The 26,575-nt window shown below is 34.5% G+C and overlaps 2 protein-coding genes across 4 annotated transcripts; both read left to right on the plus strand.

Moving 5' to 3' along the window:
- Positions 1–2,644: 2,644 nt before the first annotated feature.
- nmrk2 (nicotinamide riboside kinase 2) lies at positions 2,645–5,490 on the plus strand. 2 transcript variants are annotated; one of them, XM_058752842.1, is made up of 8 exons: positions 2,645–2,790; positions 2,873–2,963; positions 3,756–3,804; positions 4,299–4,473; positions 4,557–4,628; positions 4,704–4,810; positions 4,900–4,985; positions 5,071–5,490. In XM_058752842.1, the coding sequence occupies exons 1-7, from the start codon at positions 2,765–2,767 to the stop codon at positions 4,983–4,985; spliced, it is 606 nt and encodes a 201-aa protein (XP_058608825.1). In that variant the 5' UTR covers positions 2,645–2,764; the 3' UTR covers positions 5,071–5,490. The 2 variants fall into 2 exon arrangements, with proteins under 2 accessions (XP_058608825.1, XP_058608831.1); XM_058752848.1 differs by lacking the exon at positions 3,756–3,804 and having other exon boundaries at positions 2,741–2,790.
- An 8,649-nt stretch (positions 5,491–14,139) lies between these two features.
- Positions 14,140–19,737, plus strand: loxl5b (lysyl oxidase-like 5b). 2 transcript variants are annotated; one of them, XM_058755088.1, is made up of 7 exons: positions 14,140–14,914; positions 15,023–15,131; positions 16,726–16,863; positions 17,969–18,125; positions 18,774–18,869; positions 18,953–19,068; positions 19,166–19,737. In XM_058755088.1, the coding sequence occupies exons 1-7, from the start codon at positions 14,191–14,193 to the stop codon at positions 19,170–19,172; spliced, it is 1,347 nt and encodes a 448-aa protein (XP_058611071.1). In that variant the 5' UTR covers positions 14,140–14,190; the 3' UTR covers positions 19,173–19,737. The 2 variants fall into 2 exon arrangements, with proteins under 2 accessions (XP_058611071.1, XP_058611081.1); XM_058755098.1 differs by lacking the exon at positions 14,140–14,914 and having other exon boundaries at positions 15,031–15,165.
- The last annotated feature ends 6,838 nt before the right edge of the window (positions 19,738–26,575 follow it).

The following is a 26,575-nucleotide window of genomic DNA, read 5'->3' on the forward strand; positions in this document are numbered from 1 at the left end:
TTATCAGTACACGCAATAAAATTTTGCGTTTACTGTCATAAAAGGAAATTTGTGACTCGTGTAATCTATTTTATCATTAAATCAAAGTTCAAAGCTTCAAAAATTTCTTACTTTTATTTTTTTATATATTACTCGGAAACAATTACATAGAAGTGATAAAAACTTTGAAGTTCATCTCCTCAATGTCAGACAACTGATAATTATGAATGACTGAAAGATAAAGGATCATAACTTGAAAGCAATACATTGGAATATTAACAGTTGCAACAATCCTTTTTGTAGTCATTCAAGGAAGTTAAATATCAGTATTATCCTTTACACTTGAACTCTAAACACAAATAGATTTTATCTAAGATGCTACAACGACGAATGACACATTTTGTGAAATGATTTGGATCCGAAACCAAATAACCTTCTTTACAGTCTTATATATATGTATGTGTGTGTGTGCGTGTGTGTACACACACACACACACACACACACACACATATATATATATATATATATATATATACAAACAAGGTTTTGGAACAGAGCTATTGTCATTGGGTCGTTTGCTATTAAATTGATAGTCTGGTATTTATGTGAGTTGCGTCAGAAGCGTTTGCACCGTGTCATAGACGTCATGCCAAATATAGCTCCACTGAGAGCTGGTCAAGTATGGAACTTTTCACCTCAGTCCAGGAGAAAAGTTCCCTCACGCCGTGCCAACAAGACGAGTCAAGTAATTGGAAACAATTTAATCAGGATGGTCAAGTGTCATGTGAGGAAACATACTGAAATACCACGTGCCTGTCTTGTCTTTATTTAACATTTGGTTCTGAAATCTGCACTTCCATTTAGGTGGAGAGGGTGACCATAATATAATGATTAACAACCATTCAACCTGAATGCATACTAAACATAAATCAGTCATAAATAGCTCTGTTCTTGCAGTCAACACTCTTTCTGCTGTCTGAAACATCAGGCTCAAACATTCTGTGTTTGTACTTGATGATGTTGAAAATGAATAATCACATGTGGGATTCTGGCCAGACTCAGAGTAAAATGATCCCGAGCTGAAATGTGGGGCAGAAATGAAGTGGGAGGATGAGCAGAGACAAAGGTATTGAAGATAAAGGCCTGTGCATTCAGGAACTCTGAAGACACCTTTATTTTTTTAAATAATGATATCACCATTATTATTTGTATAAAAAATTACTTACTTTATTTATTTCTGTATTATTTTACTTTATTAATTGTTACACTTTGGATAAAAGTGTCAGCTAAATGATTAAATGTAAATTATTATTTAAAATAATAATAATGGTGATGGGAGCACAGGTTACATACATAATAATAATAATAATAATTTTTAATTATTATTTTTAATACAATTATTTATAAACATACACAATTGTATTAATAATAAAATGATCAGTCTTCAGTATTAAGATTAATCTTAGATTAATTAGTATTAAATCAGTATTAAGGCAAATTTATTGCAATTGTAGTCTGTTTTTCATAGCATTGATTATGAAATTTAATAATCAATTGCAACCAATGTTTGTAGTCTGCATTCATTTCTATTTTGTAAATATTTGTCAGTAGTCAATAGTCTCTCTCTCTCTCTCTCTCTCTCTCTATATATATATATATATATATAACAGATGAAGTTTGCATTGATTTTTGACCACATAAAAACATTTTAAAAAATTGAAAATTTGTGTTTTCGTAAATATTTTGTAATTAAATTGGCACAGTAATACAGTGGCAATGATCAGTATTAATTGTTGAAATTTAATGGTTATCAGATATTATATATAGCCTAGCATGTGTGTGTGCCTGGTATTCATCACGTTATGGGGACCAAATGTCCCTTCAAGTATAGCAATACCAGTAAAATTTGACCTTGTGGGGACATTTTTTTTTTGGTCCCCATGAGGAAACAAGCTTATAAATCACACAGAATGGAGTGTATTGAAAATCTAAAAATGCAGAAAGTCTCCTGTAAGGGGTAGGTTTAGGTGTAGGGTTGGTGTAGGGCAATAGCACATACAGTGTGTACAGTATAAAAACCATTACGCCTATGGAGAGTCCCTACAAAAAAAAAAAAAAATGGAAACCAGTGTGTGTGTGTGTGTGTGTGTGTGTGTTCTGACAACGATTCAATTTATAATCTGAGCGATAAACATATATATATTGCCTATTATATAAATGAGCAAATCCTCCGAAGCAAATTTATGTATGAATTTTGATTTATGAAAGTTATTTGTCTGTACTAGTAGATTGTGAGTTGTCTGTATGGTCGCGTAAATTAAGTGTTTATTCCTTTACCTTCTTTTAATCACGTCCTTCGTTTCTTTAGTGTTGATAATGTGTGTTAAACACAAACTATGTGCGAGCTGGCTTGATTTGGTGGTATATTTCCACTCTTTAATTGCTCCTCAGAGCAGCGCCGTCGCCTCGAGCAGCTGACAGACGCAGCTCAACAGGTGCGGCGGCGGAACTGCGCCAATATGCAAATTAGCAAGACGCCTCAAACACTGATTGGCTCCCCGAGAGCGACCTTATTGGCAAGCAACTCGCGTCGACGTGACGCAGAGCCGAGCCGCCTATATAACGAAGGCGAAAGCCTAGTCCATCAATGAAATAGTAAAGAGAGAGAGAGAGAGAGAGAGAGAGAGAGAGAGAGAGAGAGAGAGACTGAAAGCATTCCCGACTGTATCGGCTATTCAAGGAAGAGATTCCTTTGCTAGGAAGACCAATATTAAAAAGGATCAGAATGAAGTTTATTATTGGAATAGGAGGGTGAGTAATCTTTGAGATCGATGTATTGAACTTCTATTGTATGATATCATTGTTTAATGAATGTGTGGTGTGTATTGTACAGTGTGACCAATGGAGGCAAGACAACTTTGACGAGAAGACTCATGAAGAACTTACCAAACTGCTGTGTTGTACATCAAGATGATTTTTTCAAGGTATGGAGAGAATCCACATTTTTAATCAGCTTATATTTTACTACTTCATTTATATAAAGATATACTGTGACCCATAAGATGTATTTGGACATTTACGCCAAACTTAAGAATGTATGAATCTAGTTGCATTATAGATAACAAATGCAAACAGATTTAATGAATTTTAAGTTTGATTTAAGTGTCTGAATACTTTAAATAGCCTAGAATTAATGTCACATCATTTCCAAAGGACAAAAAAAGGTAAAGGACTTAGTCATTTGTTGTATTTATGGGTCCATTGTCCATATTGTGGTTCATGAACCCTATGCTGGTGTTCTCCTGGACAGCCAACCTCAAAGACCCAACAAATGAATGCCTTTCGAGGTGCCTAAAATACAGTACAGTCTAGCAGGCATTCATTTGCACTACTAATACGATTCTCTTGCTCATGCATTTATCATTCTGTGGCATGTAAGAGGATCTGGCAACCTTCACAGCCCCAGTCGCTCTCTGAGCGCCCATATCAGTATATTTAATAACACCTCTTAAGTGCATAACACACACATTCCTAACTGTCATTGGAGGCTCTTCTCTTAAGAATCGCATTGGCGACATGCTGGTAAAGATAATAATTCAGTCCAACGAATGCATAACTGCAAATTTAGTGCATTGCAACCAAATTAATTACATGCACACGATTGAAATTGAAGATCATTTTAAATAGCCTGAGGGCTTGGCATCACATGTCCAGGTGGGACCAGCACTGCCTGAGCGATCTACACCTTTTTGTTTTATTGGTCACTGTTATTGCAGCCCCAAGATCAAATAGAGTTCGGGGAGGACGGCTTTAAACAATGGGATGGTAAGAGTGGCTTTCGCTGTGGGAAGAGAAACAGTAACGTATTCCCACCTTTCCATAACCATTCTGATGTTTGCACTATTGTAACATAAACCTAAAACCCAGCAAAACTATTTTTCTTACATTGCACGTCAAAAGTCTGGACGCACTTAAAGATTTAAATGTACTGCACATGTATGAATTTGGAGCAGATGGTGAAGAAAAATCATTATTATACATGTTCCTCCTTCATTAGTGTTTAAAAGCATTGATGAAGACTTTATCATTCTCGTATTTCCATTCATGTTCTTTTACAGTCTATAATAGCTGTAATAAAGAATAAGTGTGTCCAAACTTTAGACTGGAAGTGTAAATTTGACTCACAGTCCTATTATATTAATTATTAACATCCCTAAAAAAGAGAAAGGACAATTAGAAGAGAGTCTTTCATGCATAATTGTATTGTTCATTATCCAAGCATGTGAGACACGCCTTGTCTTTTTTGTCTCCTTGTGTAGTGATTACCGCCTTGGACATGGACGCCATGGTGAACACGGTTAAGGGATGGATGGAGAATCCGGTGAAGTTTGCACGCTCCCACGGTGTGACCGTTTCACCCGTATCGGACGGCTCGGACCCTGAGCGCGAGATCCACATACTCATTATAGAGGGATTTCTTCTTTATAACTACAAGTAGGTGTCTTCCAAGTCGTATTGGGTTTTATTCAGCTTAAAGATGTGACTGGTTGATGGTTTCTTCTTGCGTCTGCCTCCAGGCCTTTGCTCGATGTCTACAACAAGTGCTTCAATGTCACCATTCCATACGAGGAGTGCAAAAGGAGAAGAAGGTGAGAACTGTTTTTAAAGATCGGATGGGTTTAAGATGATTCTGTTTTCTAACAAACCCGTCTCCTCCATTTCAGTACGAGAACTTACACCGTTCCTGACCCTCCTGGTCTGTTTGACGGCCACGTTTGGCCCATGTACTTGAAACACAGGCTGGAGATGGAAAACTGCGGCCTAGATATCCGTAAGTCAGCCAATCTAGCCATAAAATGGCATTCGCAACCCATTTCACTTCTGTAATCTGTAACTCGCATGCACGATTCGTATCCGCAGAATATCTGGATGGAATGAGATCAAAAGACGAGCTCTATAACCAAGTTTATGAAGACATTCAGAACTCTCTGTTGAATGTTTTATAGGTAAGATCCTCCATCCTTTAATATATATGACCTACATCATTGTAAAGATGTTTTTCTAATCGATTTTTCCTTATTGTCTTTGCAGCATCTCCAGTTGGAATGAAGATGTGTGTGTATAGAACTGTAAATAGAATCATTAGTAGATATGGCTTCTGCCACTAGACAAATTTTGTAAATAAATACTAACTTATTTTAAAACTGATGGCAAAAACCTGTAATTTTATATTGCTCTATGTACCTTTGTTTTATTAAAAACCAGAATTGCTCTCTGGGATGCACAGAGATGAACAGTGTATGTCAGTATGAATTTGTTTTCATTTTACTGTAACTGTAGCTCTACCATCTTCAGTCAAAACCCTGTGACATTTGAACCCTTTCTGCGTTGTGTTGTCATTCTCAACATGCATGGAAAACATCGACGTTTTTATGATTACAATGTCTGGAATGTAATGGGCAAAACGTAAAATACTTAATCAAATTATTTAATAAAAAATGTTTATGCTCATATGTTGTATTTTTATTTATTGATTGCAACATTTTAATGATACATTGTCATTCAGGCTATTTAATCATGTCCGATATGTTAACTTTCAGGGTATATTTCATGTGATATTTTAATCTTTTCAGTTTTTTTATGATCATGTCACTAAATATTTATTGATTGCAACATTTCATTATTTAATTAGATCATTATGCATTTATATTTGGCTCCATTATATCCCTCCATTTACTAAATCAAAAACTCCTCAGGATATGGTTTTACATTTATTCAGAGTTATTGCCATATAACAGGAAAACAAACACATCAGCCACTCAGACACAAGGGCAGTGTGTTGGTATTTATAGCTTGTATGAAATGTCAATAAGCTAGTAAATTTGATTGAAGTACGTTCAGTGCACACAAACAATCAGAACCGTCCCTTCCTTATTTTCTCCTCTGAACATCAAGTACTTTAGACTGGATCATGATGTATGTGCATGCATTTGTGTCTATGGTAGAGTGCCATAATATTAAGTAATCTCAACAAACAAAGCTGTTTAATAATGTATGATATTACTGTAAATCGAGGAATGAAAACGAGCATCAGCTGTGATCGTGTTGTGTAACAGTAGGCCTCTACTGGCGTCTGTTCATACAGACTGGAATCTAATACCGGGTGCGAGTGACAAACATAATCGCTGTGAGCTGTGAGACATTTTATGTCTGCAAGGTAATCTCAGTTTTGTCTCATTTTAGTATCAACACTTGCAGGTGTCAAGTGGAATCAGAATTATGACAAATGATAAAGTGAAGTCATATAATCGCAAGTGAAAAACTTGGACGAATGGGCATGTCGATGTGAAACATGGCAGCAAACAACTTAAGTCTAGTCAACTTAACTTAATGGTAATGAATGATTTGAAAAGCATTTGAATTTTCTGTGCTTTATTTCAGAAATATTATATATAAGCTTATATAAAACATAAAAATGAATCATCTTTCCCAGTTTGCTTTCACCAATTGCCCATGTTTTCTGTCTTTTAAACATCAACTTCATCTCAGATAGGCCTATTTCTCCTTTACTGCCAAAAATATTTCTTACTTATATAATATTTCTTAATTATTTTACGTATTTCTTCCTGTTCAAATAGCTAAATGATTGAATATAGATACTTGGGTAACACTTTACAATAAGGTGTCATTTGTTAACATTAGTTCATGTATTAACTAACATGAACAAACAATGAACAATGCATTTATTACACTATTTATTAATCTTTGTTAATGTTAGTTAATGAAAATACAGTCGTTTATTGCTTATTCATGTAAATTCAGATTGCATTAACTAATCTTAACAAACACAACTTGCTGAAGTATTGTTCATTCTTAGTTCATGTTTACTAATGTTATTGAACCTTATTGTAAAGTGTTACCGATACTTGAGATGCAAAATGAACTAATTTTCAACCTTCAAATAATATAATAATGATTTAATAATGTTTAATTTATATATATATATATATATATATATATATATATTGTAGTATTGTTTTGTTTTTTCAGAAAATTGTAAAGCATGTTCTTTGATGATTTCTGTTCATGTTTTGTTTATATCGACAGCAAACTAAGTTTTTCTTCTAATGTGAATGTATTTTTAAATTCTGTTTATATTGTTAGAAAATACATTCACATAAGTATTTTTTAAAATATTTTAGCAAATATATTTTTAGCCATTTTTTGTATATTGTGAAATATTTTTAGAAATATATCCTTTTGCTGTATGGGATTAAACAAGATTATTTTTCTTACCCTATTGGCAAATATTTTTTCTTGTTTTAATTTTGAGACTTATATCTTACATAATTCTGCTTCTCAAATAAATGTAAATCTTGATTTAGGAATGTTTCAATATTGGAAAACAAGACAAAAATACTGTGTTAGAAAATAATTGTTGCAGTGTAACAATGTGTTTGTAGAAATGGACAGAAATGCGACATTTGATCTTGGGAGAATTTGATGAGAAATGTTTGAGTTTATATTGAGATGTGCTGCAAATGCGCTGTCTTGGCAAATCTAAGCAAATTTTTGAGATCTCTTCTGAACCAAGAGTCTCTGTTTGCTCTTCTTTTGATCTCATCGCAGTCCTGCAGGTTGTCATACAGATTGTAAAGCATGTCTATGACTGTGTTGGATTGGAGGGTATCTGATGATGCATTGTCAGGAGGTCTGGAGTGCGGTTATGTTTAGGAGACATACCTTCAGTGTCAGGAGAGAAGGGCCGCTGTGAGATGTAAATAGATGTGCACGCTCTGATCTCTAACCGGTTCGACCCCGTGTCACACTGTTGTGCCATCGGCCAAGTGCCTGGACCACGAGGTCTGGCTGGGGGAAAGGTGAGAACAGCTCCAACGTCATGGTTTGTCACGAAGGCCTCAAAAGATGCAGCTCTGGTTTTTGTCTATTTTAGCTGAAATGCGAGGTCACACGCTTTTCACTCGCAGTTTTAGACATTTTTAAGCGTGACTCAAGTGTCGCTGAATCATGAAACTGCGATGTGTGTGTGCGTGAGGGGCTTTTTGCGGGCTGAATTTGTTGTCACACACCCTCATATCTGAGATATCTGAAGAGCGGCAGCTGCCGTCCCATCAGCAGCTGTAAATGTGTGAAGAACATTTCACTCATATGCCAGATGACAGACGCATTTTTGTGTTCAGTCAGAGGATTATTAATAGAACCTGACACTTTCGAACAACGAAATTTCAAGTATATTCTATTATTATTTTTCTTGGATTGTTAGGAAATACTAGCATTCGTGTCCAGAGCTTATATAAAGATTTAGTGGAAATTTGATGTATTATATTATTAATTTTTGTAGATATAGGCTACTAGAGACAAAAAGAGACTTTTGAATTATAAATGTCTAAACTTAAATCTAAACCATTACGTAACATTACTGGTGTTATGCAATGTGTGTGTGTGTGTGTGTTATATACAAAATACACATTAAAATATAAATTAATATAAATTAAATAATATTCATTTATTTTTAAATGTCTAAATATTTTCACTAAAATTAAATACTTTATGGAATGAATTATTAGTGTGTGTGTGTGTGTGTGTGTGTGTATTAGTGAATATGTTAACATTTTTATATAATAAAATGTCATTTCTATTTGAGAATATCATCAAAATAGACATTAAAATGTTCATTTCTGTTTAATTATCTGTAAGTACTGTATAATCAGTACTTAGTCAATATATTTACAGTTTTAGTGACTTAAAATATCGATTTCTGTTTAAATATCTGTGAAGATATTCAATAAAATGAAATGCTTCATTTAACAAATTATTAGATGCTGTATATCTTACATAATGGGCAAATGTTGAATATTTTATATTGTCATGTATTATCATTAAAACGTTTTTAATGAATGTAATTGCCTTATAAGTTCAAATGTTATCGTGTTCCAGCATTGTGAAACACTCTTCAGTGCTGCTGGTGTGCTAGTGGCCTGTATATGCTGGGTTTTGGACTCTAGGTGGTGTTGTGCTGGTGGTTTAACTAGCAAGACCAGCTTGGTCAATCAGAATGGCTGGTTTACCAACAGGTCAAGCACCAGGTCAGCACTAACCAGTCCGAACGAGCAAGAAATTTAACCTAGGTTTCTTTTTCCATCAGGCACAGAACATCTTCCTCCATTTCTAGCTGAGCAGCCGGTTATTTTTACTCACGCGTCTCAGGTTTATGCAGACCACGTGACCGCAGACATATGGAAATGAGGAAATATGGACACTGACACATTTGGATGTTGAAATCGAAGGACATTTCGGCCTTGGCCTTCAGGAGACAAGTGTCAGCAGGAATGTAGGACATATGCAAGTTTTCAATTGCGAACACGTGTATGGATCATGAGTGAAATCATAAAACACAATATCAACAAACTGAGTCGGTACATTTTTATGACCATCATAACAAGTCTGAGATAAAAAAAAAGAAAAAGAAAAAGAATGTATTATTATAAGAAAACAAGCATCAAAGGATATTGCCTTAATAACCCAGTTGGGAAAAAGATATTTAGAGTTTTGGAGCACTTGCTTGGTTATCTTCTATTTTTATTTTTTTATTCTTACATTTTAAATGAATTACTTTTTTATTGTCTTGGAATATATCGAAATATATAGTATTTATTTACAGCATATTGACTCGGTTTAGTTTTTATTAAAGCAAATAGCAATAGCCTACATATTTAAACAATATTAATTTATATTTAAATGTCTGTACACATATTCACTAAATAATAGGCTACATTATTATTGAAACAAACATTAGAGTTATGCTATACATTTTATGCAAATAACAACAAGGCATTCAAATAAACATTTTAAAAATATATTCACTGAAATTAAATTAAATACATTTTAACTGTCAGTCTGTATGTATGTATGTGTATATAATAATATATATTTTAAATAAATAATAATATTAATACATTTTACGCGCTTTTCTCATATGCTACAGATATACACAAAGTATATTTTCCGAATTTGCCGACAGATGAAGTTTTTTCGTGCATTTCTAGTTTTTGCTGTAATCATTTTAGCATTTGCGCTCAATAATCCCGGTGCGCATTTGGAGACGCGCGCTTTACGCGCAAGGTTCATGCTTCAAAATGAGACGAATAAACATTTTGTTGATCGAATTATAGATCGGTATATCGACGTACATCCATTCTGGCGATCCGCTTGCACTTTTCTCCCAAGCAAGTCACATATTCCATGATCCACAAGCCTGAGAGCTCGTTTATGCCGAGTATCTCCTTGAAAGGCAAAAATGCGTTTCTCACCTGCTTCCAGAAGTATATTAAAGGTGACCTTCAGCCCTTATTCTAGGCACTATCATTTAGATGGCAATTCCTTGAAGAATAATGTTTCTGCGTCAGGTGTGCGGATATATATTCCTTTTGGGAAATCTTGTGCTCAAACCTTTTAAGACCATCTTCGTGAAATCACACAAAGAACAGTGCAGCTCTGGACACCTAGATTTACGAATGAAATAATTTCAAAGCGTAGCAGCGTTAGTCTGAAGTCGGGAGGAAACACGGGGAAGATTTTATTCAACAAACCCAACAGAGAAACAACCAGGAGCGCCAAAGACACTGAGTTTATTCGCTACTGTAGATACAATGTCCAAAACCTGGTGGAAAGCAACGCTTCTGCTTGTGGTTTGTTTTACACATTTGGCACTTTTAGACACACAAGTAAAGACTCAATGTAATGTTTGATACTTACTGTAGTCTAAACTGTATCTTAGTCTCTTCTGCTGAGGGAGTGTGAGTGTGTGAGTGTGTGCTCTGCTCTCTGCTCTTATGAAGGTTTCCTCAGCTCAGCTATTTCTGATGGCAGTGTCACCTTACTCTATCAGCAGCTCTTGCCATATTTGGCTTTCAAAGTCCTGCTTGCTATTTCACTGAGTGACACATATAAGAATGTGGAATTGAGTAATACTGAGTGTGCTGTGACAAGTGTTGCTCTATTCATAATTATGTGTTTCATAATTGCATATAGGCTATATATAGCTACATACAGCGGTGGCCAAAATGATTAGAACACTAGTACTTTCAGCAGCTAAAAATGGTTTTAAGTCAGTTATTTTTTGCTGTAGTGTGTAAATATCAGTTTACATTTCCAAACATTAATTTTGCCATTAATTGTAACAATCCAGTGAGATTTTTGTGCTCCACACAGAGATCTGATCTGTCTGGAGTGACATGAAGAAACAGAATAAACTGAAGAACTCAAGAAATCTACCTGCAAAGCTATGCTCAAGTGCACCGAGGGCAAAAGCTGCTTTAAACGCAAAGGATGCTCACACCAAATGTTGATTTATTTTAGTTAACAGAAGTTAATTGATAAAGAAAATCTATTTTTGACAGCATCCTCATTTTACAGCATTTTTACACAAGTGCCTAACAGTACTGTAGCTTTGCAGGAAGGTTTCTTGAAGCATCTTGGAGACGTTCTTCTGGATTTAGTCTGTCTCAGTTTGTTCTGTGTGTGTGTACCCTTACGAAAAAGAAGTTTATTCAAGTGTGCTATCAGTATACTTCTTTTAAACTAAAAAAAATACGAAAGTATACTTTTAGTTTACTTTTTATGTATTTCTCAGAAATGGGCTTTATGTACTTGAGATTTAAGTATACTTGACTTATACTTAGAAAAAGTCTAAATATATTTGAGCTATACTTGTGCTCCTAGAACCCGTGTTTTCATTGTTATACGGTAGGGGGCGTAGTACACATCTTCTGGACAGAATTTCCACAAAAAAACACAAGTGAAGAAGAAAAAGAAACAACAGATGCTTCCACATGTAATCTAACACAATCATCAAACATAAAACAGCATCAAAAAATAAATAAATAAAATAAAACAGCATCAAAACTGTGTAACATTATGGAATAAAATGTCACCAATGAAGAGATTGAATCAAACTCATAGTCTTTTTCAGCTTTTTATATAAATATATAGCTAAATATATATATATATAAATATATAATTTATATAGCCTACTCTTATAGTTTTGGTAATATATATATATATATATATATATATATATATGCATTATATTTTCCTGTTTTTATTAGCTTTTTATTACTTTTTATATTAATATTTTTATCTCTTACTTTGTTTTTTAAATAATTTATTTTATTTTTAGTTAATTAGTTATTCATTGTTTCATTTTAAACTTAAATAATGTTATGTTTTTTGTCGTTTTATTAATTTTATGTAGTTTTTGTTAGTTTTTAGTTTTAGTTTATTTAATTTACTTAAACTAAAAATATTATATTTCCTTTTACTTTATTGTATTTCAAGTGATGATAATGTTGTTGTTGTTTTTTTCTGGTTTTAGTTTTAGTTTTAGTTCACAATAATAACCCCGTTGGGAACCTGCAGTTAATTTTAACCTTATTATGAACTTTTCAGCTAAATTTAAACAATAAGAACTTTATGAAAGAAAAAAAATAGAGTAGCATTTAAAAATATCAAGCCATTGTTTTGACATCAGTAAGAATTTGAAATACTCTAAGCTTTCAGTCATTTATACAGTAATATTCAGTGTGTTGTTAACGCAGATGATTGCAATGCTAGAGAAATTAACTGTGGTTTTGATTACAATGGATGTAAATCAGTCTGTATGTGTTTCTGTTAGTGCGCACTGCCATCTAGTGAACATCAAAGTGTTGCTCAACATAGAGCTTCACAGTTTCTATTCAGATATCCCATCAAGTGTCTTTATCTTTCGTTAACGATGCTGATGAACCTCACAAATTAGTGAGTTAAGCGAAGACTTCTTGGCATTTAAATTGCATCAAAATGCTTTATATTTTGTGTAGAGAAACCCTGACTGTAATTGAGGATTGCTATAGATGAACAGGTCTGCAGGGTGAAGTGTTTTCGACAGGAGGATGGTTTGTTTGTTGTGTAGGTGTCATCAGAAGAGCAGCTCACAAACATTTTTCGTGGAAAGAATATAAAGTGCTAAATAATAATAAAGAAGCCAATTTCAACTGTTATAAATAGTTTTCAAGAGTGAACAGATGTGCTTTGCCTTCAGAATCTTGTTTATTCACCTCAGAAAGTCAAAAAGAAGGTTTTATTTTACATTTATTTTTTGAGGTTTGCATTTTTGCAACATTAGAACTCAGGATTGAACTCTGATTATTGTTTGATTTTCCTGATAAAATTAAATACACCATCATGGAGAACAGGGCTGCAGGTTTAAGCTAAATTAAACCATTTTAGGACCAAATGCTGGTTTGTAGTTATATCTTGAGTTTTATAGCATTTGTGTTGTTGTTTTTGTTTTGTTTTTGTTTGTTTTTTAAATATAAATAAATAAATAAAAATAAATGAATTATATATCAATAGAAAGTTTTGGTTTTTTTTAGCTTTGCTTTGTCTTAATAGCTTTAATAACTGTTTTATACACACCATAAATGACAGGATGTTTTTTGTGTCTCTCTTTCGCTTTAATGCCTGCATTAAAAAAAAAAAAAAAAAAATCAGTTGTATTTATTTATTTACTTATTTATTTATTAATTCTAAAACTTAAATTACTATAAATTACATAACGTTTTATAGTATTTGATTTGTTTCCCTTTTGTTTAAGAATTATGTTTCCTCTAAAATCTATTTTTATTTTCAGAATCTTGAAAGTCATATAAGCCTATATCATTTATATTATCATTATTTTATACATTATGTTTCTTTTCCCCAAAATCCTGAGTTTTATAGTGTTTCTTCTGTGTCTGTCTTTTGCTTAAATGTATTTTTTATTTTTTTTATTTAAGAATTCTGAAAAACGTAATTTCCATAAATTACAGAAAGCTCCAGATTTGCAGCCCTGGACTCCACTGCAGAGACTGCATATCGTTTTATAATTTTCACGAAGCTAAATGTTGATCATTTATCAAGCATAGTCAAACTCTCTCCAGTGATCACAGTGATCATGGAGGTTTGCCGGCGAGGAAAGAGTTAAGCGCGAGTCTTCCTGACCGTGCATGCGCGCATGAACTCCCACAGTTTGATAAATGTCCCTCCGAGGCTCTTCGGTCCGTTTCCAGTCTCTCGAGGAAGCTATGCCTTTTACGCACTTCAGACTCTCACATCCACTGGCAGAGGAACATCTGTGCTGGGAGCCCACATCAGTGACCGTCCAGCTCTAAAATGCATCTCAAGATGCCAAACTTGATTTTGGTTTTCTATTTACTTCAAGGACTGAATAACTTTATCAGCGCGCAAAACTCCGCGCCCTGGAGGAACCGGATCCAGTGGGTGAATAACGGCCAGGTGTTCAGTTTAATGAGCACCGGCTCGGAGTATCACGCACCGGTGGCGTCCAGAAGACAGTCCAGGGTGTTTGTGAGCAGCAATAGAGATGCTGTCCGAGACAGGACCGTGCAAATTCGAGTGGAAGCGTCCGATTCTGCGGCCACTAATAGCGGCAGCACCGCGCTTTTGGGTCCGGATCGCATGAGGTACATCGCGGCGAACAGCCGCTCACCTGGCGCCAGACAAATGCAGGTGCGTCAGCGGCTCAGAGCAGCTCCAGGAACCAGATCCAACGCTACCGAATACTCCGGCGGCGGAAGAGCCCCGGCTCAAGGGGAAAATACCGCACGGAGGGCGCCAGCCGTTGCCAATTTCCAACACCTGGAAGCACCAACTGAGACCTCAAACACTTTAACCAATGGAAACTATAATGAAGCGGGGCTCTCCAGAGCGCAAACTCCAAATGCAGAGCAGGGAACCACGTCTGAAAGCATGGCAGGAGATGATCCGCGGAACAGGAATACGGTTTTCTATAACATCTATCCGCCTGGCGGAAGGACGGGCATCCCGCGCCGCGCGCCGCCTGGCACCGGTTACGGCACCAGATACTTCCAGAACGGTGAGCTGCGCGCTAAGGACGAGTTTAGCCTCAACAAATGAGGGAATGTGTGGGATTTGTTTCAAACAGACGTGTTTTAGTGTATGCATATGTTGTGCTCGTCTGCAGGTCTGCCGGATCTTGTGCCAGATCCATATTCTATCCAGGCCGGCTCATACATCCAGCGCGTGCAGATGTACGCGCTCCGGTGCGCGGCGGAGGAGAACTGCCTGGCGCGGTGCGTTATGAATTATGATCTGTGTCCATTTACAGTAAGCGACCATAACAAATATTTAGACACTTAAGTCACACTTAACCCTCGAGTCGTGCTGAAAATATTTTACTTTATTTGGTGTTCCCGTTCATAAATGGCATAAACTACAGATTTCTTTTTTTTTTTTTTTTCAGAACCCTGAAAAACTTGAGACAATAATTTAATAGTATTTGTTTTGTGTCTGTCTTTTGCACTAATGATTTTTTTCAAAACATTTATTTATTGATTCATTTTAGAATCCTAAAATCACATAAATTAAAGACCATTTTTATAGTATTTTTGTGTCTCTCTTTTACTTTAATGACATTTTTTTCAAAATATGTCTATTTTTTTCTTTCTTTCTTCTCTCTTTTTTCTTTCTTTTTTTTTCCAAAAATCAGAAATTTTCTGTTTATGAAACAGACCCCAGGACCCCATAGGGATTTTTGGTGTATTTCAATCTAGACACCTTTTATACTATAAATGTTGTTGATGATTTATTAAACATATTCTAACTCTCCAAAGACCATGGACTTTTTCCTGTATTGCTTTAACAAAACTAATGAGACATCAGTTTGTTCAGTAATGAAGAGCTATATTCCAGAATGGATTTACTATTTTATTATGCTATATTATCTGAACTTATGCATCAGTTTTTGAGAAAAAATAATAATTTTGCCAATGATCATTCAAATATATGAGGTGCATTTAACCAATCAGTTGCAAAAAGAAAAACTGAATTAAAAGAAAACAAGTTAATAAAAAGATTGAATCCAATATTTGGTGATAATATATCATAGAATGAGACATAATTGTAAGCCTTTTTTTCATAGGTCGGCCATTTTTGAACACCACAAGTGTAAAACGTTGGGAATAAAATCCAAAATCCCCCCAAAAGTACAAAAATTATCATTTTTGGAGGGAAAGTTGTGAGCAAAGTCAGTAGGTTTTAGTCCAATGCAATAACATTATATAGCATTTTGGGAAAAGAAAATACTCTCCGGGTCAAACTGACCAGAACACAACGTGAGGGTTAAAAATGTCTGAATGTCATCGCATTAGATACATATTATTAAAGAGAAAGTCATTAATTGTCTGAGAATGATGTACAAACACACTTTACAAGCAAAACATTTGACTCTAACACAGCCTTAAATATAATGCATTAAAGAACTATTTTAATGCATTAATTGTGCACCTTATAATGCAATGTGATATCATGCATCTATGATACATTTTTTTAGACCTGTGGTTTCTTCTTCTATGAGCCCTGTGTGAACTTGACTTCATACATCCACTAAAAACCACCAAAACACCAGCTGACTCAAACACACTGAGACTTCAAACACCTTCAAAAGATCTAGCATTGGGATTTTGTTCTATAATGCAATCATATTTAAAGATTTGAAAGTGTCCGAGGAGTTTGCAATATCTTACCATGTTGAAGCAGGCGTACTGTACGCTAAAAATGAAATGTTGCATGCTTTGAATATTGGTGAGAGCTTTAGATGGTCTGCATGACCTCTCGTCACCCAGTCATCCATGAGCTCATCCTCCACCATCTTTCATATCTTTTCAGATCTGCATACAGACCCACAGTCAGAGACATCGACTACAGGGTTCTGCTGCGCTTCCCACAGAAGGTCAGAAACATGGGAACGACTGACTTTCTGCCCGTCAAACCCAGACATCAGTGGGAGTGGCACAGCTGTCATCAGTGAGTCGGATTAATCACATAATAATCAATCTGAATAATATTGCCTAATTTGATTATGCACTCTCAGAAATAAAGGTACAAAAGCTGTCACTGGGGCGGTACCTTTTCAAAAGGTACACTTTTGTGCCTATTAGGTTCTAATATGCACACTTTAGGTACAAAATGGACTCTTTAGGTACAGACATGTACCTTTTGAAAAGGTACCGCCCCAGTGACAGCTTTTGTACCTTTATTTCTGAGAGTGTGCTGAATTAAAAATATCAATGACATTTGTTTTCGAAAAATAAGATTTTTCTAATTATATGTATGTATCAGCTTTAATGCACTTATCAAAATAACAAAAGCACTCAAAAGTTCCAAAAAGAAGTTTTCAAAATGTATCATTTAACATACAATCTGCAACAATATGTTCAAATACTTACTACATCAACGCAGATGCAGCAAAAATAAAACCATCAGGCTCATGTTTGCATTTTCTTCTGTCTCTGGCCATAATTCTGACCTTGAAATCAGGATCGGGCATAAAATAATATCATACATGTGAAAATGGGCTGGGAATCCAACAGATAGTTGTGATCTGGCTCAGATTCAGACAGGAATCATGTGTTTGTGGTGTTTTTCTGCTGATTAATAGAGAATATTAATTTCACCTCACAAATGCTTGTCGAAAGCAAAAATGCTACGAAATGCACATATTTTGTGTGAAAGTGTGACGTTCTCCAGCAAAACACACTGTGTTGAAAATCAGCAGCCCAAAATTAGTAAGAAACGCAAATATGATGCAGGGTGATGAGATTATTATTATTATAAATTATGATAAAATTTAAAATAATAAAAATCCTACTGTAATGCAATCACTGCAATTCATGCTTCTTGCTTATTATAAAATGACAGCAACAGCAATATTATAAAATGCATTATTGTTCAATAAAATAAGTTACATTTATTAGTATTAAAAATCAGAATGTACCACAATGCAATCAGAATTTAGAGTGGGATCTGTGTTTTATAAATCCTATGTGAGTGATGCATTTCAGCGGGTGCAAAGGTGTTTGTTCATATTATTATAGTGTGAGAAGTGCATGATCTGTGTGATATCTGACAGGCACTATCACAGCATGGATGCGTTCAGTCACTATGATCTGCTGGACATCAGCACCGGACTAAAGGTCGCAGAGGGTCACAAGGCCAGTTTCTGTCTGGAAGATACGGGCTGTGATCCTGGATTTCACCGCCGATACGCTTGCACCGCACACACACAGGTACAAACACACACAAACACACACATCACAGTCTCCCACAATAAATATATCAAAACTTAATTTTTGATTAGTAATATGCATTGCTAAAAACTTCATTTGGACAACTTTAAAGGCGATTTTCTCAATATTTAGATTTTTTTGCACCCTCAGATTCCAAATAGTTGTATCTCAGCCAAATATTATCCTATCCTAACAAACATACATCAATGCAAAGCTTATTTATTCAGCTTTTGGATAATATATAAATCTCAATTTCCAAAAAGTGACCCTTATGACTGGTTTTGTGGTCCAGGGTCACATATTATTGCTTATTATTGAATTATTATTGCTGTGTTCTTGCATACAGCAATTATTACAGCTAATTGTAATGGCACGATTTCCAAGTTTTTGATCTCATATTTATATGTTATTTTAATTCAGGTTTATTTCAATTAACAAAAAAATAAACAATTTCTGTTTAGACAATAATTACCCTGATTGAGATGAATTAGAGTTTTGATTAATATTTTCATTCATGTTTTTCTACTCCTGTTTTATTTTATTTTAGCTAAATTTCAATTAACAAAAAGCTAATCATTTTAAAATGAAATGTGTGCTGCTCGTATTCAGTGTTTCGATTTAACAGAGTTATTATTGCTGTGTTTTCAGGGTTTGAGTCCAGGCTGCCACGACACATACGCCGCCAACATCGACTGCCAGTGGATCGACATCACAGACGTCCCTCCTGGAAACTACATCCTCAAGGTATGAGAAATAAAACTGATGTAGAGGCGTTTTCAAATCCAAACCGGATCCTGCTGTTGATGTGCGTTTCACTTCCTGTCCAGGTCACAGTCAATCCAGACTTCCTGGTGCCCGAGTCTGACTTCTCCAACAACGTTGTGCGATGTGAGGTCATTTACACCGGCATTTACATCCAAACCAGAAACTGCATCTTAACCGGGTGAGGACATGCGTTTTTATTTACTTCATCACATTAATATTTCACGAGTATGTGTTCAGAGCCATAATCCACTACGTGTATTTCTTTCTTTCCACAGGATGTAAAGACCTCGGGTCGAAGTTGAATTTTAAAGCCTATATAATAGGTTTAATTATAGTAATTTAATTTAAAGCTTTTTTAGTAACTTGAAACACTCCATATAGCTGTTGGAGTAATATTTATGACAAATGTACTGTATCTATTTTTAGATGAGCGAGCAATTTTAAGTGTTTTTGTGATGTTTGCATTATAATAAAATGTAATTTTGCTTTTATGTTAAATGAAGAACTATCAATTAATAGATTAGTATGTTAGAGTTTGTATTTATTGCATTGGTTATGAAAAATATAAGCATTTTCTTTTAAACTAAGATTATTGAGGGAGATTTTGTGTTATTTTGCCTTTTTATTAAATAGTGGTTGAGTGTTTTACTCCACTGCAGATCACTAGTGTAAAATATACACTATTAAAGGGTTTGGTTTTCCAGGTTTCAGTTGATATTTCTGTCTTAAACATCTTGAGAAGTTTGCTGCGAGCTTCCTTTGTCTTTGCCATGATTATAAAACTGTTTCCATGAATGCTGGACTTGGATGAACGAGGTCGTTTGTGGTTTGATTTGCAATAAACAGAAATGCAGAGAATGTAATAGAGAAAATGGATTGTGGTTCTTTTCTAAACTCCTTCTTCATTAAATCACGGGGTCATTCAATACAAAAAAGTTCAAATGAGCTATCAGTTTAAATAAGTGTGGATGTGGGACAAAACCTTCAAGCACAGAGGAATGAGAGCTGAGATTAAATCCAGCCAAAGACATCAGAGTCCGAGACGTTTTACTGCCTCCTTCAGTATTTACTGTTCAGGAGAGGGAAAGTTGAACTGGGTCGAGCCGTTTGGGTGAAAGTCTTCGTGCATGAGATGTGTGCTGGCTGGGAGATCTTTCACTCTTGTTATGACTTTGGAACAAATGTAGTTAATATTTCCTAATGAGCAAAAACATCGTCATTTCTGCATGCTTTTTCATTTTACAAACTCTGAGATGGAAACTGAATATTGTTGAGCTGCAGACGTAAATAGGATGAAATGTCCCTTTTCTGAGTATTTACATGCACTTCACCTAATATTTAACTTCCTCTAAAGACAAACAGTCTGTGCATGAAGGAAATCCCAGAATGCATTGAGATGCAGTGTTATTTTAGTATTATTTATGCTATTAATATTTTGAATTAGCTTATTCTTATACTTTGTTTTAATTTTACTTCAGCTAATATTTATTTCATTTCAAGTAATTTAGTGATTTTTGCATTTTTTTTGTTTGTTTGTTTGTTTTTCTTGACATTTAATTTTTTTTATTTTTTAATTATTTTATTTCCTGAAATAAGCTTTTCATCTAATTTTATATTTTATTTCAGCTTTATTTCAATTAACAAAATTTTTTTTTAAAGTAGTTTTGGTTTTAGTCCTAGTTTTAGTTAACAATAATAACCCTGTTGGAATTAACTTATTATTATTGTGCAAAATGATGAACAAAGTGAGAGAGACGTTAATTATAAATACGTTTCTTTCAATACTAAAAACTGTTAAGTGTTAATTTCATTAAACCCATTTTAGTTCTGATAGCGTCCTTTTTTTAAGAGAAAATAGATAACCCTGATTTAAAGAAACTATAGTTCTCAAAAAAAAAAAAACATTTCTTAAAATTTACTTACCCTCATCCAAGATGAGTTTGTTTCTTCATCAGATTTGGAGAAATGTAGCATTGCATCACTTTCTCAGCAATGCATGCTCTGCAGTGAATGGGTGCCGTCAGAATGAGAGTCTAAACAGCTGATAATAACATCACAATAATCCACACCACTCCAGTCCATCAGTTAACATCTTGTGAATTTATTAAGACATTTCAACTTTAAACTCTTGCTTCTGGCTAAAATACGAGTCCATAATCCATAATAACGCTTCCTCCAGTGAAAAAGTGTTCTGGAATCAGGAGAGAAATCTGCAGATCAAGCACTGTTTACAAGCCAAAACAGTCCAAAACAGCTCTAAACACATTTGTGGCTGGATTTTGATGTTTTCACTGGAGGAAGCATTATTCTTCTATTGTTTGACTCATGTTTTAGCTGGAAGCAATAGTTTGAAGTTAAAAACGTCTTAATGATGGATTTGTTTCTTACAAACATGCAGCTTTTGTCTTCTCCAGATGTTAACTGATGGACTGGTGTGATGTGGATTATTGTGATGTTTTTATCAGCTGTTTGGACTCTCATTCTGACGGCACCCATTCACTGCAGAGCATCCATTGCTGAGACACTGATGCAATGCTACATTTCTCCAAATCTGATGAAGAAACAAACTCATCTCGGACGACCTGAGGATGAGCATATTATCAGCAAATCAGCAAATTTAATTTTCTTTGAAACTTTCATATGTGTGTGTGTGTGTGTGTGTGTATATATATATATATATATATATATATATATATATATAGTCTCTCTATAGTCTGCTGTTGAAGCCGGTGTGATTTCATCAGTCTGCAGACGGTTTGCAGGAGGGTCTCGGTCTGTTTACTGACACAGAGCTGTGAAGGCTGAGATGTTATTAAACGCTCCAGCCATGTGTCTACTAGCACTGAATGAATGAACGAATCTCTCTTCTGTCCACCACCGACCCTCTCGCAGATTTAGATGAAGTTTTTTCGTAGTCATTGTAAACAGGATATAGGAAGTAAAACAGAGACATTTTCTATTCCACACCGTATAGTCTGTTCACGACAGCAAACATTTGAACAGCAGCTCACTCATTGAGAGGTTTAACGTTTACGTCTATTAAAAAATACAGCAAAAATGTAAAAGTTTGAGGTCTGTAAGATTTTTAAGTTTTTTTGTTTTTTTTAAAGAATTCTCTTCTGCTCACCAATGCTGCATTTATTTAGTCAAAAACAGTAAAATTGTGAAATATTAATACGATTTAAAGTAACTGTTTTCTATGTGAATAATATGTTAAAATGTAATTTATTTCTGTGATCAAAGCTGTATTTTCAGCATTATTACTCCAGTCTTCAGTGTCACGTGATCCTTCAGAAATCATTCTAATATGCTGATATGCTGCTCAAAAAACAGATAATAATTCTCCCAGATAATAATTACTGAAATCAGTGTGTCTGAATTCTGCATTTCATATTATTTTCATCGAATCAGTGTTTTACATGATGAAAATCCTTCAGAGGATGTTACAGACTGAAAGGCCCAGGAATGAGAGACACACTCGAGCCAATGAGGTTAAGTGTAATGAGAATGAACACAGATGAAGCGTTTGTTCTGGCGTTTGTGTGGAGCTGAAGTTCTGCCAGAACAGATTCTCTGTGTTTTTGAAGGTGTCTGGAAAAAGCCCATTTCCTCTGCTGCTCTCGCTCGTTCTGCTCCGCTCTAATATTGACTCATAGTCACGGTCAGGAATGGCGGATGGACTCATTCTCTGTGTTTCTGTGCCGTTTATAGGACATAAAATGGGAACATGCTCAACATGTTATTTACTGTCTCGCTCGGGTCAATAGACGAGCGTTTGTTGTTGAACAGAGAGCTGTTGAAGACGCTCATTTACAGCGAGATATTTTTATTGGCAATTACTGAGAAATGCAACAGGTTACAAATTTGGTGTAGAAACATTTTTCACTCAGAAATTGCTAGTAAATTTCACAAACAATTACTGAGAAATGGCAAGTAACATTGATTTAAATGTGAATTTTTTTAAGTAGAAAGTCTGAAGTGGTATTTTCTTGTAAAACAGAGTCAATAATATTTTATTAAAAACTTAGAAAAATCTTTTTTCAGTGCACTTTTAAAAAGTTGCTCAGTGGTTCTTTACAACACCTTTAATAAACCTCTTTTTTTTTTCTTAAGCTTTTTCATGCCATTATGAATGTATGCAATATTTTAATGAAAATTAATCTTACTCACCACAAATAATCATAATTTATCCAAACATTTTGCTTTTGAGTGAGTATTCATTCATTAATTCATTAGTGTTTTTTAATTAGATTACCATAGATTTTATATTTTAATATTTATTTTGATATTTACAGTATTTTTCCATTTAAATATTTTTTCTCAATCTCATTTCCTCATTTCACCAGATTAATAATTTTCATAAAAAATAATAGTAAATATGTAGGCTTCATTTTCTATAAATGCATAATATAGGATTAGTTTTCTAAATGCTAAATGTAGGCTTTATTTTTCTATAGGCAAAATATAATTTATTTTTAATATTTTAATAATTAACAATTAAAAGATTAATATGCTTTTTTCTTTTCTCATTATTGTCAGTATTGTTTCTAATTAGATTCCTTTTGAAAATAGTTTAAATTGTAAACTATTTTACAATTAAAAATATTTAAATATATTATAATAATGAAAATTATATTGAGAATTGTTGTAAAAAAATTATAATAATAATGTCACAATGCAAAACATCTTAATGGTCCTAAAGGTATAGGCATTTATCTATAAGCAAAACATTTATTTATTTGCTTGTTTGTTTAAATTGTAAAATATTTTACTAGTATATCATATTAAAATATGTACTTTAAAATATAAAATATACTAATAAATTATATTTTCAAAAGCAAAAAAAGTTTTTATATCTTTTGATTTCAGTGCAAAATATGACCGGAACATGCATGAACACTTTTGTTGTCACGCTTTTCTCAATATTTGAAGATTACAAATGAATATTACACTATAGATTAATCAGAAGCTGAATTTGGAACCACTCTTATTTCTACCATAGAAATACATGGTAAAAATTCATCCAGTGTATTCATTAGTGAGTCCTTTGAAATATTTGTGAAACTCAATAAGGTTGTAGGTGCTAATTGGAAGTGCATAAGAGCGTATAGAGCATGCATGTTCACTTGATGGAGGAAAGGCTGTTGTTTTGTGAGCAGTTTGCTCCTCTCAAACATGTCATGATGGTGAAGAGAGAGTGTTTGAACAGCTGCGTTCAGAGGATCCACGAACACACGCAGCCTAATGAAGACATTCCCACAGTCAGCACTAATGGAACTGCAGCCTCAGTCAACCGATGCTGGTCTGACCAAGTAATTAAAAAAAAACAACAACTAACAATACATTACATGACTTTTTTTTTACTGTAAAGTCATACACTTGCAAACTAGCAACCACCCACAACACCCTAGCAACTGCCGTCAGAACATCTTATCAACCGCACATGCAACATATATACAGTATGATTTATTTTTTGTTTTGTCCACAAAATCAAAGTGTGCTGTAACCACCGCTGGAGAAGTCTAAATATTTTGATTATCAGTATTTTTTTATTTACACAAATTTAAATTTATTAAAGTTGCTCCAAGTATTTTTATTGCATTTGAAAATTTTGTTTCAATCCTTACAGCAGCTGGAAAAAGGAAATGCCTTAAAATGCTCTAAATTATTAGAACTGTATATTGATTAATGCTCCTTTAATTTAATTTGTTTTTATATATTTCAGTATTTATTATTTGCAAGTAATTTTATTTATTTATGTATGTATGTATATATATATACAGTCATGGCCAAAAATATCGGCACCCTTGGTAAATATGATCAAAGGAGTCTTTTTTTGAGCACTCCAGGGTGATTATGAACATGAAATTATCCAGCCATGGCTTCCTGTTTCACAGAAATATAAATAGGAGGGAAAACAAAGTCCAAATTCCCTTAATCATCCATCACAATGAGAAAAACCAAAGAATATATTTCTGATGTGCAGCAAAAGATAATTGAGCTTCACAAATTAGTGAAGTGGCTTTAAGAAAAGAGCTAGAGCAGTGAAAATTCCCATTTCCACCATCAGGGCAATAATTAAGAATTTCCAATCAACATAAAATGTTAGGAAACTGCCTGGAAGAGGACGTGTGTCTATATCGTCCTAATGCACGGTGAGAAGGAGAGTTTGAGCAGCTAAAGACTCTCCGAGGACCACAGCTGGAGAATTGCAGAAAATACTTGAGTCTCTGGTCAGAAAACCTTTTGTCAAACAGCCCCTACATCAGCACATGTTGTTTGGGAGGGTTTCAAGAAAAATTCTCCTCGCTCATCCAAAAACAATCTCCAGCATATTCAGTTATCAGACACGACTGCAACTTCAAATGGGACTGGCTTCTGTGGTCAGATGAAACTAAAACATCAGCTTTTTAGCAGCAAACACTCAAGATGGGTTTGGTGAACACAGGGATAAAAAGTACCCCATGTGTACAATGAAATATACTGCTGTATTTTTGATGTTGCGAGCCTATATTTCTGCTGGAGGTCCTGGACATCTTGTTTAGACACATGGCATCATGCATTCTATCAAATACCAACAGATAAAAAATCAATAAATAACTGACTCTGTTAGAAATCTTATAATGGGCCATGTTTGGATCTTCCAACCGTACAATAATCCAAACACAAACCTCAAAAACAACACAAAAATGCGTCACTGAGCACAAAATCAAGCTTCTGCTGGCCATTCCAGTCCTCTGACCTGAACCCTGTAGAACATGAGTGAACTGAAGAGAAGAAGCTGTGAATCTAAAGGGTCTGGAGTGATTCTGGATGAAGGAATGGTCTCTGATCTCTTGTCAGGTGTCTCTAACCTCATCAGGCATTATAGGAGAACATTTAGAGCTGTTAAACTGGCAAATGGAGATTTCAAAAAGTATTGAATAAAAGTGTGCCGTTAATTGTGGCCAATGTGTATTTGAGAAAAACATTTATTTCATGATATTTCTCCCCATTTTAAATTCTTATTATCCAATGAAAGGTTAGATTTTTGTGAATTTTTTAAATAAAAGATCAAAAGGATTAACAATGCAGATTAATTTTCACAGCCTTCTTTGATCATATTTACCAAGGGTGCCGATATTTTTGGCCATGACTATATATATATAGTATTATAATATAATACTATATATATATAGACTATATAATATATATCCAAAATGTATTGCATGAATTCATTAAAATATATATTTAAAAGATTTCTCGTTTTCTTCATCTTGAGAATCTCTATTTGTCATTGTGTGTGTGTGTGTGTGTGTGTGTGTGTGTGTGTGTGTGTGTGTGCGCCAGTCTCTCTGGCACGCCTGCACTGGCACAGTCTCTTCCACACAGAGTGGAGAAATTCCTCAGCTACTGTCAGCCTGAAACACCAGGGGGAAAAGTCTTAGACTGAACGCAATATCATGCGCTGGAGACAGAAAGACATTTTGTGTGGGTTTATATATACGTCTGCCAGACATGCATAACATAAACATGTTCAGCTGTGAAACACGCTGACACGGCACAGCTCTGTCAGAGAACATGCTGTCTGCCTGTTACATGCTCCAGACCGCAGCTTTTCCCTGGACTCAACAGTTCAAGAGGTGATAAACATTTGCAGACGGTATATTTTGATATTGGTGGCAAAAATATACATATATTATATA

This window comes from Onychostoma macrolepis, chromosome 02, assembly GCF_012432095.1.
Source record: "Onychostoma macrolepis isolate SWU-2019 chromosome 02, ASM1243209v1, whole genome shotgun sequence".
Lineage (NCBI taxonomy): Eukaryota > Metazoa > Chordata > Actinopteri > Cypriniformes > Cyprinidae > Onychostoma > Onychostoma macrolepis.

Excerpts from the sequence above, each read along its gene's own strand:
- nmrk2 (XM_058752842.1), top strand. The coding sequence starts at position 2,765 with ATGAAGTTTATTATTGGAATAGGAGG. Across the intron at positions 2,791-2,872 it reads TTTATTATTGGAATAGGAGG|TGTGACCAATGGAGGCAAGA; the intron begins GTGAGTAATCTT and ends TGTATTGTACAG. Across the intron at positions 3,805-4,298 it reads CGGCTTTAAACAATGGGATG|TGATTACCGCCTTGGACATG; the intron begins GTAAGAGTGGCT and ends CTCCTTGTGTAG.
- loxl5b (XM_058755088.1), top strand. The coding sequence starts at position 14,191 with ATGCATCTCAAGATGCCAAACTTGATTTTGGTTTTCTATTTACTTCAA. Across the intron at positions 14,915-15,022 it reads CACCAGATACTTCCAGAACG|GTCTGCCGGATCTTGTGCCA; the intron begins GTGAGCTGCGCG and ends GCTCGTCTGCAG. Across the intron at positions 16,864-17,968 it reads GAGTGGCACAGCTGTCATCA|GCACTATCACAGCATGGATG; the intron begins GTGAGTCGGATT and ends GATATCTGACAG.